Source organism: Schistocerca piceifrons, chromosome 9 (assembly GCF_021461385.2).
Source record: "Schistocerca piceifrons isolate TAMUIC-IGC-003096 chromosome 9, iqSchPice1.1, whole genome shotgun sequence".
Taxonomy (NCBI): domain Eukaryota; kingdom Metazoa; phylum Arthropoda; class Insecta; order Orthoptera; family Acrididae; genus Schistocerca; species Schistocerca piceifrons.
In genome coordinates this window covers 26802905-26814423 of record NC_060146.1, presented here as the reverse complement: position 1 = coordinate 26814423, position 11519 = coordinate 26802905, and the positions used below count along the sequence as shown (strand labels likewise).

General features: G+C 41.7%; 1 protein-coding gene across 1 annotated transcript in view; it reads left to right on the top strand.

Moving 5' to 3' along the window:
• Window positions 1-1951: 1951 nt before the first annotated feature.
• LOC124717260 (hemolymph lipopolysaccharide-binding protein-like) overlaps window positions 1952-11519 on the top strand; it is a 74315-nt gene continuing 64747 nt past the window's right edge. Inside the window, exon 1 of the mRNA XM_047244066.1 lies at window positions 1952-1974. Within this exon, the coding sequence (XP_047100022.1) occupies window positions 1962-1974 (13 nt within the window). The 5' untranslated portion in view covers window positions 1952-1961. The remainder of the gene's footprint in view (window positions 1975-11519) is intronic.

Sequence of the window (11519 nt, the reverse complement as noted above, 5' to 3'; positions counted from 1 at the left end):
GCCTCCTCTATCTACAAGGTGTTGGCACATTTGCCAACACATCAAGGCCCATTCGTGTACCCTTGAGCGCGGGTGCAGATCGAAGCGCCTAGAACCGCTCGGCCACCACGGCCGGCGTCCTGGTAGATGGAGAAGCTTGCACAGGATAGAGCAGCATGAAGAGCTGCAGCAAACCAGTCTCAGGACTGAAGACCACAACAACAACAACAAGTCGTGATTGCAAAATACTAACGCGAATTCTCTACAGAAGAATGGAAAAACTGGTAGAAGCTGATCTGAGGGAAGATCACTTTGGATTACGGAGAATGAAGGATCACAAGAGGCAATACTGACCATAAGAAGGAAAGGCAGACCTACATTTATAGCATTTCTAGGAATAGAGAAAGCTTTTGACAATGTTGACTCGAATACTCTCTTTGAAATTCTGAAAGCAGCAGGGGTAAAATACAGGGAGCGAAAAGCCATTTACAACTTGTACAGAATCCAGACGGCAGTAATAAGAGTTGAGGGACGCGAAAAGGAAGCACTGGTTGAGAAGGGAGAGAGACATAGTAGTAGCCTATCCCCGACGTTATTTAGTCTGTGCATCGAACAAGTAGTTAATAAAAGCAAAGAAGAATTTGTTGAAGGAACTAAAGTTCAGAGAAAAGAAATAAAAACTTCGAGGTTTGCTGATGACATTGCAATTCTGTCGGAGACAGCAAAGAAGTGGAAGAGCAGTTGAACGGAATGGACAGTGTCTCGAAACGTGAGTATAAGATGAACATCAGCAAAAGCAAAACAAGGATAATGGAATGTAGTCGAATTAAATCTCGTGACGCTACGGGATTCCGATTGGGATACGGGACACTTAAAGTAGGAGATGAGTTTTGCTATTTGGGCAGCAAAATAACTGATGATAGCCCAAGTCGAGAGGATATAAAATGTAGACTGGTAATGGCAAGAAAAGCATTTCTGAGCAAGAAAAATTTCTGAACGTCGAATATAAATATAGTGTTAAGGAGTCTTTTTTGAAAGTATTAGTCAGGAGTGTTGCCATGTGTGGAAGTGAAACATGGCCGATAAACAGTTTAGACAAAAAGAGTATAGAATGTTTCAACATGTGGTGGTTCAGAAGTATGGTGAAGATTAGATGGGTAGACCACGTAACTAACGCATAAGTCCTGAATGTAAATGGGGGGACAAAAAATTTATGGCACAACCTGACCAGAAGAGGGTATCAGTTGATGGGACACATTCTGAGACATCATCACTTTAGTGCTGGAGGAAAGCGTTGGCGGTAAAAATCGTAGAGGGAGACCGAGAGATGAATACAGCAAGCAGATTCAGAAGGGTGTAGGTTGCAGCGGTTATCTGTGGATAAATAGACTCGCACAGCAGGGTGTAGCGTGGAGAGCTGCATCAAACTAGCCTTCGGAATAAAGGCCACAACAACAACAACAACAACAACCGAAGTGGTGTGCATCATCGTTGTATTTCGTCAAAGCATTTCCTCGTAATTTCATTCAGCTGCTGAACTTGGCATTTGAAAACATTCACATTTAAAAAAAATATTCTTTTAGCTTTGTATAAAAGTTCAAAAGCTTAATCGTTAGCTGATAGTCTTTAGTGGATGGCATGGTCTAATGACAGTCCCGTACCTGATTAACGACACGAGAAAAGAAACGGGATACATTCGTAGGAAGGTCTACTTTCTTTAGACGTTAGTGAGGAAATAGAAAAACTCTGTTAATCTGGCCAAAAGGTCTCTTTATAACGGTGATATCTTGTTAGTGGAAAATAACTAGCTAGGCATCAGAAGCGTCGTTACTGCTAATTATGAAAGATCTGACAAATAGAAGTTGCTGAGTAGGAGAGATAAACTCGCCTCGTGAGGCACATAAGAACTCATGCCACGCACATATATATATCACGCGTCCAGAAGCAAGGTCAGTCGCCCTTCCTGCCTCAACTTGCGCGCCATGGCTGCTGAAGGTACTAACATGTGTCACATAGTAGAAGGCTTCACTTAAAAGTAGCTAACAGCTTTTGAAATTTGCATTTAGAAGAGGTAGGTAGAGCAACTGCTGCTTAGTATTTTCCGATCTAACGTGTGAAATAAAGACCCTTGAAGTCGAATTTGCAATTATTCAGCATTCAAACACTCGCAGATAAAAATCTACGTCAAGATCGCCAATTTTCTTTACTGATTACCGGTTTGGGCTAATTTATTTATTTATTTATTTACACAATAAGATCCGTAGGACCAAATTGAAGAGCAAATCTCCAAGGTCATGGAATTACAGCATAAAAGAAATAACAGATAAAAATAAATGTTTATGAACCCGAAAAAAGTCAATCCATAAGTTTAAGTAAACGCAATCAACAATGCAATAAGAATCAGCTTAATTTTTCAAGGAAGTCCTCGACAGGATAGAAGGAGTGACCCATGAGGAAACTCTTCAGTTTCGATTTGAAAGCGCGTGAATTACTGGTAAGGATTTTGGATGCGAGTGGCAGATTATTGAAAATGGACGCAGCAGTATACTGCACACCTTTTTACTCAAGAGTTAAGGAAATACGATCCAAATGCAGGTTTGATTTCTGCCGAGTATTAACAGAGTGAAAGCTGCTTATTCTTGGGAATAAGTTAATATTGTTAACAAGAAATGACAGTAAGGAATATATATATTGAGAGGCCAATGTCAAAATACCCACACACCTGGTCAGGGTTCGACAAGAGGTTCGTGAACTTACACCACTTACTGCCTAAACAGCCCGTTTCTGAGTCAAAAATATCCTTTTAGAATGGGAAGAGTTACCCCAAAAAATAATGCCATACGACATAAGCGAATGAAAATAAGCAAACTAGAGTAATTTTCGTGTCGAACGATCACTCACTTCTGATACCGTTCGAATGGTAAAAATGGCAGTATTAAGTCTTTGAACAAGATCCTGAACGTGGGCTTTCCATGACAGTTTACTATCTATCTGAACACCTGGAAATTTGAACTGTTCAGTTTCACTAATCATATGCCTGTTCTGTGAAATTAAAACGTCGGATTTTGCTGAATTGTGTGTTAGAAACTGAGTCTACCTGTGATTCAGCGTTAGTTAATTTCTACAAGCCATGAACTTAGGTCATGCGCTGCACTATTTGAAACCGAGCCAATGTTGTACACAAGATCTTTTAATACCGAGCTAGTGTCATCAGCAGACAGGAATATTTTAGAGTTACTCGTAATACTAGAGGGCGAATTATTTATATAAATAAGGATCAGGAGTGGCCCCAACACTGATCCTTGGGGCACCGCCCACTTGACAGTACCCCACTCAGATCCCATATCACAGCTGTTATCAACATTGTGAATAATGAACTTTTGCTGCCTGTTGCTAAAGTAAGAGGTGAACTAATTGTGAGCTACTCCCTGTATTCTGTAATGATCCATCTTCCGAATCAATATTTTGTGATCAACACAATGAAATGCCCTAGTTAAATCAAAAAAATGTCAAGTGCTCGAAACCTTTTGTTTAGCCCATCCAGTACCTCACAGAGAAAAGAGAATATAGCATTTACAGTTGTTAAACGACTTCTAAAGCCGAACTGTACATTTGATAGCAAATCGTGTAATATGAAATGATCAATTATCCTTACATACACAGCCTTTTCAATAACTTTTGCAAACACTGATGGCATAGAAATAGGTGTAAAATTATCTACATTATCCCTTTCTCCCGTTTTATAAAGCGGCTTTACTACTGAGTACTTTAATTGCTCAGGAAACTGACCATTACTAAAGGAAAAATTACAAATATGGTTAAATACAGGGCTAACATGTGCAGCACAGTACTTTAATATTCTGCTACACCCTCCATCATAACCATGAATCCTTAGTCTTTAGTGATTTAATTATTGACTCAATTTCCTCTTGTCTGTATCGCAGAGGAGTATTTCAGACGTCTCGGAAATGCATTTTCCAAGAAAGTCATATGATTCCCTATAGAAACTAAATTTTTATTTAATTCACCAGCAATGCTCATAAAATGATTGTGAAATACTGTACATATATCTGATCTATCAGTAACAGAAGTATTTTTACTATGAACTGATTTTATATCGTCAGCCTTGTGCTGCTGACCAGACACTTCCTTCACAACTGACCATATGGTTTTAATTTTTCCCTGTGAATTAGCTATTCCATTTGCATTCCACATACTCTTTGCCTTTCTAATAGCATTTTTAAGTACCTTGCAATACTGTTTGTAATGGGCTACTGTAGCTTGATTGTGACTACTCATAACATTTTGATGTAGTTCCCGCTTTGTTCTACGAGATATCCTTATCCCACTAGTCAGCCACACAGGCTTTCCATTACTGATAGTACCCCGTTTAGAGCGTTGTAATGGAAAGTAACTCTCAAAGAGCATGAGAAATGTGTTAATAAAAGCATTGTATTTATCATCTATGTTATTAGCACTATAAACATCCTGTCACTCTCGTTCCTTGACAAGGTTTAAAAACTTTGTATTGCTGTTGGATTAACTTTCCTACATAGTTTTTAATTAAATATGACATTGGTTTGAATACAAAAGCCTTTTAGTGTTAAAATTTGTGCATCGTCGTCTGAAAGGACATTCACACTTTTACTAACAGAATGCCCATCTAGTAATGAAGAATGAATAAAAATATTGTCTACAGCTGTGCTACTGTTCCCCTCCACCCTAGTTGGAAAAAAACACAGTCTGAATCAGATCATATCAATTTAGGAGAGCCTTTTTCTTGCACCATCATATACTAAATTAATATTGAAGTCATCACATACAATCCGGCCGCCGTGGCCGAGTGGTTCTAGGCGCTTCAGTCCGGAACCGCGCGAAACCTGCAGGTTCGAATCCTGACTCGGGCATGGATGTGTGTGATGTCCTTAAGTTAGTTAGGTTTAAGGAGTTCGACGTTCTAGGGGACTAATGACCCTAGTCCCATAGTGCTCAGAGCCATTTGAACCATTTTTTCACCACATACAACTAACTCCTGGTACTTCCTAGAAAAGGAATCAAGAACCCTCTCTAGCTCGAGCAGAAATGCTCTGAAGTGGGAGTTAGGGGACCTATAATCAACAACAATTTGAAGTTTAGTTTCACTAAATTCAGCTGTCCCTGCACAACATGACCTAACTTCATGGCTTGTAGAAATTAACTAACCCTGAATCACAGGTAGACTCAGTTTTACAGTTTCTAACACACAATTCAGCAAAACCCGACATTTTAATTTCACAGAACAGGCATATGATTAGTGAAACTGAACATAAGCAGTTCACTAACTTTATCTCTAGTACATCTTATATTTTGATGAAATATGCTAATTCCGTCTCTACTTGGAAATATTACATTCTCGGAAGTTGAACCCTTAGTTAGAGGGACTTCCTTTAGCAGGTATACCTATCAGCTGACTTCAATCTAAAAACGGTGCAGCTCTAACACCAACTACTACAGGAATTTTTCCATGAGTGATCCCACCACCACTACCACCACCACCCACTACACTGTTATCTATAAGCTTAGCCAGCCCCCCCTTCCCATACCTATTGAGGTGCAGGCCCTGCCTAGTGAAACCTGATCTACTAACAGACCCAACTGCCACCGCTGAGGTGCGACCCATGCCCTCTGCCATCAGCGCCCTCCCCAGCCCCATGTTAACGCCCCTAACAGCCGCATTAAGGTGAGGCTGCTCATGAAGCTTAAACAGTTGCACGAAATGCACATTAGTGCCACCAGTTTGAGTAGCTACCTTCACCAGGTCACAGCCGACATCACATTCCCCGTCCCTATCAAGCTTGTTCCCTGCTCCACCCACTATCTCTACCTGATCATCCTTCGTAAAGTTCCTACATAACTCCCCTACACTGTCATTCACTTGAGCCAACCCTACACTAGGCTTCACTATGCTGGTGACCTGGTACTCACTTCCCAACACTTCCTGCAACTGGTGGCCCACACCTCTACCGTGAGAAGTACCTAGCTACAACTAACCTAGGCCTCCTAATTGCTGAGGACTGCTGCATGTTCCCTACATCTACAGCTACACGAGGCTTCTCTCCACTCAACTCTGACAGTTGGTCAAATCTATTGCATACACGCTGCCTTCTTGCCAACTGCCGGTTACCGAGCAATCTGCAGGTCAGTCTCAAATAGCATTCAGTGTATGAGATTCATTACATTCGAAGTACGTTTCAGAGCTAAGTCGCACTAGTTGGATAAAAAGTCCTACAGTGAAAATCGTAGTTCATTATGCAAACTGACAACGTCAATCACTAATCAGTATTATAGGTTTGCATTAAGCACAGTTTCTGGAGCATCCATTGTAAGTGAATAGAAGCGGAGTGATAAATAATTTTCGTTAAAGGTAAATCATTATACACGTATTTGATCTCAGGCTCTTCGATATCTAGTAAAACCGGACAAATTTTGATCATTGTGTCTAACACAGAAATCACATCGACAAGTGTTTTGCAAACGACGTTGTTGTTGCTGTTGTTGTTGTTGTTGTGACTGCTGTTCTTGAGTGGAAAGGACTCGACAGCCTGACAATTAACGCCTAGCATTCTAAATAACGAACCAAATTTAAAGAAAAACACAACATCAAAAATAAATTAACGAAATACTTAAAAATCAAAAGTTTGGACTATAATTCACAACTAAAACAATATTCTGCAACGTAATAGGTTTACTACAGTGCTTGGCTGTCAGAGGCAGCTGGAGAAGTGCTCCTGCAAACACCCAGTGGCTCGCCAGACCGGTGTCTACCAAACAACTACACTACTGGTCATTAAAATTGCTACACCACGAGGATGACGTACTACAGACTTGGAATTTAACCGACAGGAAGAAGATGCTGTGATATGCAAATGATTAGCTTTTCACACTATTCACACAAGGTTGGCGCCGGTGGCGACACCTACAACGTGCTGGCATGAGGAAAGTTTCCAACCGATTTCTCAAACACAAACAGCACTTGACCGGCGTTGCCTGGTGAACCGTTGTTGTGATGCCTCGCGTAGCCTATCGCCATTGCGGTTTATCGTATCGCGACATTACTGCTCGCGTTGGTCGAGATCCAATGATTGTTAGCAGAATATGGAATCGGTGGGTTCAAGAGGATAATACGGAACGCTTGCTGGATCCCAACGACCTTGTATCACTAGCAATCGAGATGACAGGCATCCACATGGCTGTAACGGATCGTGCAGCCACGTCTTTATTCCTGAGTGAACAGATGGGGACGTTTGAAAGACAACAACCATCTGCACGAACAGTTCGACGACGTTTGCAGCAGCATGGACTATCATCTCGGAGACAATGGCTGCGGTTACCCTTGACGCTGCATCACAGACAGGAGCACCTGCGATGGTGTACTCGACGACGAACCTGGGAGCACGAATGGCAAACCGTCATTTTTTCGGACGAATCCAGATTCTGTTTACAGCATCATGACGGTCCGTGTTTGGCGACATCGCGGTAAACGCACTTTGGAAGCGTGTATTCGTCATCGCCATACTGGCGTGTAACCCGGCGTGATGGTATGGGGTGCCATCGGTCACACGTCTCGGTCATCTCTTGTTCGCATTGACGGCACTTTGAACAGTGAACGTTACATTTGAGATGTGTTACGCACCGTGGCTCTACCCTTCATTCGATCCTTGCGAAACGCTACATTTCAGCAGGATAATGCACGACCGCATGTTGCAGGTCCTGTACGGTCCTTTCGAGGTACAGAAAATGTTCGACTGCTGCCCTGGCCAGCACATTCTCCAGATCTCTCACCAATTGAAAACGTCTGCTCAATGGTGGCCGGGCAACTGGCTCGTCACAATACGCCAGTCACTACTCTTGATGAACAGTGGTATCGTGTTGAAGCTGCATGGGCAGCTGTACCAGTACACGCCATCCAAGCTGTGTTTGACTCAATGCCCAGGCGTATCAAGGCCGTTATTATGGCCAGAGGTGGTTGTTCTGGGTACTGATTTCTCAGGATCTATGCACTCAAATAACGTGAAAATGTAATCACTTGTCAGTTCTGGTATAAAATAGTTGTCCAAAGGAATACCCATTTATCATCTGCATTTCTTCTTTGTGTAGCAATTTTAATGGCCAGTAGTGTAGTTTGCCCTCCTGAGTGTAAACATGAAGCCCGTTTCGCACATACGACGTAGAGGTAGCACCGTGAAAATTAAAAGTTTCTAGTATTTTCATACTGTAAGCTCCTTCTCAGATTATTCACCTGTCATAAGTATCACGCTTGGGATCGCATCGCTCCTTTTGTCGGCAATCCACTTAATGTTGTGCAACAAAAGGCAGTTCCCTGAATCACACTGAGTAGCTAGTGCTGGTATTGTTCATGTTTACTTTACCATACATGGAGAAAATTTCAGAAGCACATTTCCTGACAGCTATATTTACATTAAACAGTATTAAATTTTATTTTAACGTATTTGGTGTCCGATTTACTTCTGCCATAATGAGTTACAGCTGGATTTCCGCCGAGATTGCAAGCAGAAATGTGTAGCCTCAATAAGTATATCTATATCTACATTGCGTAAGACTAGTGACTCCGGGCACAGAGGGCCGAAAGTTGCGTGAGAAATTATGCAGTTGAATGCATAAATTCGTAAGCTTTCTTTTTTGTTTTCTGCAATGTTTCCATTTTGTGGAATACTTGTGGCACCTAGCATGAATATTGTCTGTATATACTCTCGCGGAATTTTAAAAGTAAGCTTCCCTTCTATGTGTAGCGTCTCTCTTTTACTGTTGGTACTGTGGTTTTGACGAGTGTGTCAGTAACGCACTCTCGCGCCTGCTACACGCACTCGCAACGAGCGTTGAGAATGGCTGTGACGTGGGATCTGAGTGGGGTGCAACCAAATGCGGGATGCCCCAGGGATCAGTGTTGGGGCCACTCCTGTTCCTTATTTATATAAATGACAAATCCTCTAGTATTACCGCTAACTCTAAAATATTTCTGTTTACTGGTGACACTAGATCGGTAGTAGAGGAGGTTGTGTGCAACATTGGCTCGGTTTCAAATAGTGCAGTCCATGACCTAAGTTCATGGCTTGTAGAAAATAAACTAACGCTAAATCAGAGTAACACTTAGTTTTTACAGTTTCTAACACACAAGTCAGCAAAACCCGAGGTTTTAATTGCACAGAACGGGCATATGAATAGTAAAACTGAAAAGTATAAATTTCTCAGTGTTCAGATAGATAGCAAACTGTTGTGGAAAGACCACCTTCAATATCTTGTTCAATGACTTAATTTTTTTTAAATTTTTACTATTCGATCGGTATCTGAAGTAAGTGATAGTTCGACAGGAAAATTAGCCTACTTCGCTTTTTCTCATTCGCTTATATCGTATGGTACTATATTTTGGGGTAACTTTCCCCATTCTAAAAGGATATTTTTGGTTCAGAAACGGGCGATTCCGGCAGTTAGCGGTGTAAGTTCACGAATCTCTTGTCGATCCCTGTTCATGAGTCTGCATATTTTGACACTGGCCTCTCAATATATATATATATATATATATATATATATATATATATATATATATATATATATATATATATATATTCCTTACTGTCATTTCTTGTTAACAATATTAAATTATTCCCTAGAACAAGCAGGTTTCAATCAGTTTATGCTCAGCAGAAATCAAACCTGCATTGGGATCGGACTTCCTTAACTTTTGCAGAAAAGTGTGCAGTATACTGCTGCATCGATTTTCAATAAGCTACCCCTCGAATTCAAAAATCTTAGCAGCAATGCACATGTTTTTAAATCGAAACTGAGAAGCTTCTTCATGGGTCACTCCTTCTATTCTGTCGAGGAGTTCCTTGAAAAATTAAGCTGATTCTTGTTGTATTTTTGATTGCCTTTACTTAAACTTATGGCCTGAATTTTTCGGGTTCATAAACATTTTCTTTTGATCTACTCTTATCTTGTCATTTCATGTACCGACATGTTCCATGACCTTGGAGCTTTGGTCGTCAATTTGGTCCTGCGGAACTTGTCGTGTAAATAAAAAAAATTAACACATCCTTCCTACACCCTCTTCGAACAAATTTTTTACTGGCCACTTCTTTCGTGGGTGAATTTTGTTTTATTTCTTCATGAATCTTCCAAAGAATCTTAGCACGATATTTGCTTTTGCTGCATCTACGTGACTGGCCAGTAGAATTAAAGCACCGGGATGGACAGCAAATAACGAAATTTTTCTCATCGTGTACGCAGAGTGGGAAAAATACAGGAGTAAAGTTGTGGGCGATCTGAAGGTGTACAGGGTACCGTATTTAGCAGGACAATGTGCTACCTCTGTCAGCAGCAGAGGCTTCAGTGTGGTTCGATTTGAGTGGAACTGAACTTGGATGAGAGATAAGGGAGCTTCACTCCTTATGTGGTTTACAGAATTACAGTTTACAAGTACATATTTGAAACTGGTATGCAGTTTACAGAATTACAGTTTACGAGTACACTATGTGATCAAAAATATCCGGACAACCCCAAAAACATACGTTTTTCTTATTACGTGCATTGTGCTGCCACCTACTGACAGGTACTCCACATCAGTGACCTCAGTAGTCATTAGAGATCGTGAGAGAGCAGAATGGGGCCCTCCGGGGAACTCACGGTATTACCACGTGGTCAGGTGATTGGGTGTCACTTGTGTCATACGTCTGTACGCACACCTAAACATCCCTGGGTCCACTGTTTCCGATGTGACAGTGAAGTGGAAACGTCAAAGGACACATACAGCACAAAATCGTACAGGCCGACCTAGTCTGTTGGCTGACAGACCGCCGAAAGTTGAAGAGAGTCATAATGTGTAATGCTAGACGTCTATCCAGACCATCACACTTCCAAACTGCATCAGGATCCACTGTAAGCACTATGACAGGCGGGAGGTGAGAAAACTTGGATTTCATAGTCGAGCGGCTGCTCGTAAGCCACACAGCACGCTGGTAATTGCGAAACGACACCTCGCTTGGTGTAAGGAGCGTAAACATTGAACTATTGAACAGTGGATAAACGTTGTGTGGAGTGACGAATCACGATACGCAATGTGGCGATCCGATGGCAGGGTGTGGCGAATGCCCGGTGAACGTCATCTGCCAACGTGTGAAGTACGAACAGTAAAATTCGGAGGCTGTGGTGCTACAGTGTGGTCGCGTTTTTCATGGAGGGGTCTTGGACCTGTTGTTGTTTTGCGTGGAACTACCACAACAAAGGCGTACATTGATGTTTTAAGCATCTTCTTGCTTCCCACTGTTGAAGAGCAATTCGGGGATGGCGACTGCATCTTTCAACACGATCGATCACTTGCTCATAATGCAGGGTCTGTGGCGGAGTGGTTACACGACAATCACATCCCTGTAATGGACTGGCCTACACAGAATCCTGAATTGTAAACCTATAGAACACCATTGGGATGTTTTGGAACGCCGACTTCGTGCCAGGCCTCACCGACCGACATCACTCTTCAGTGCAGC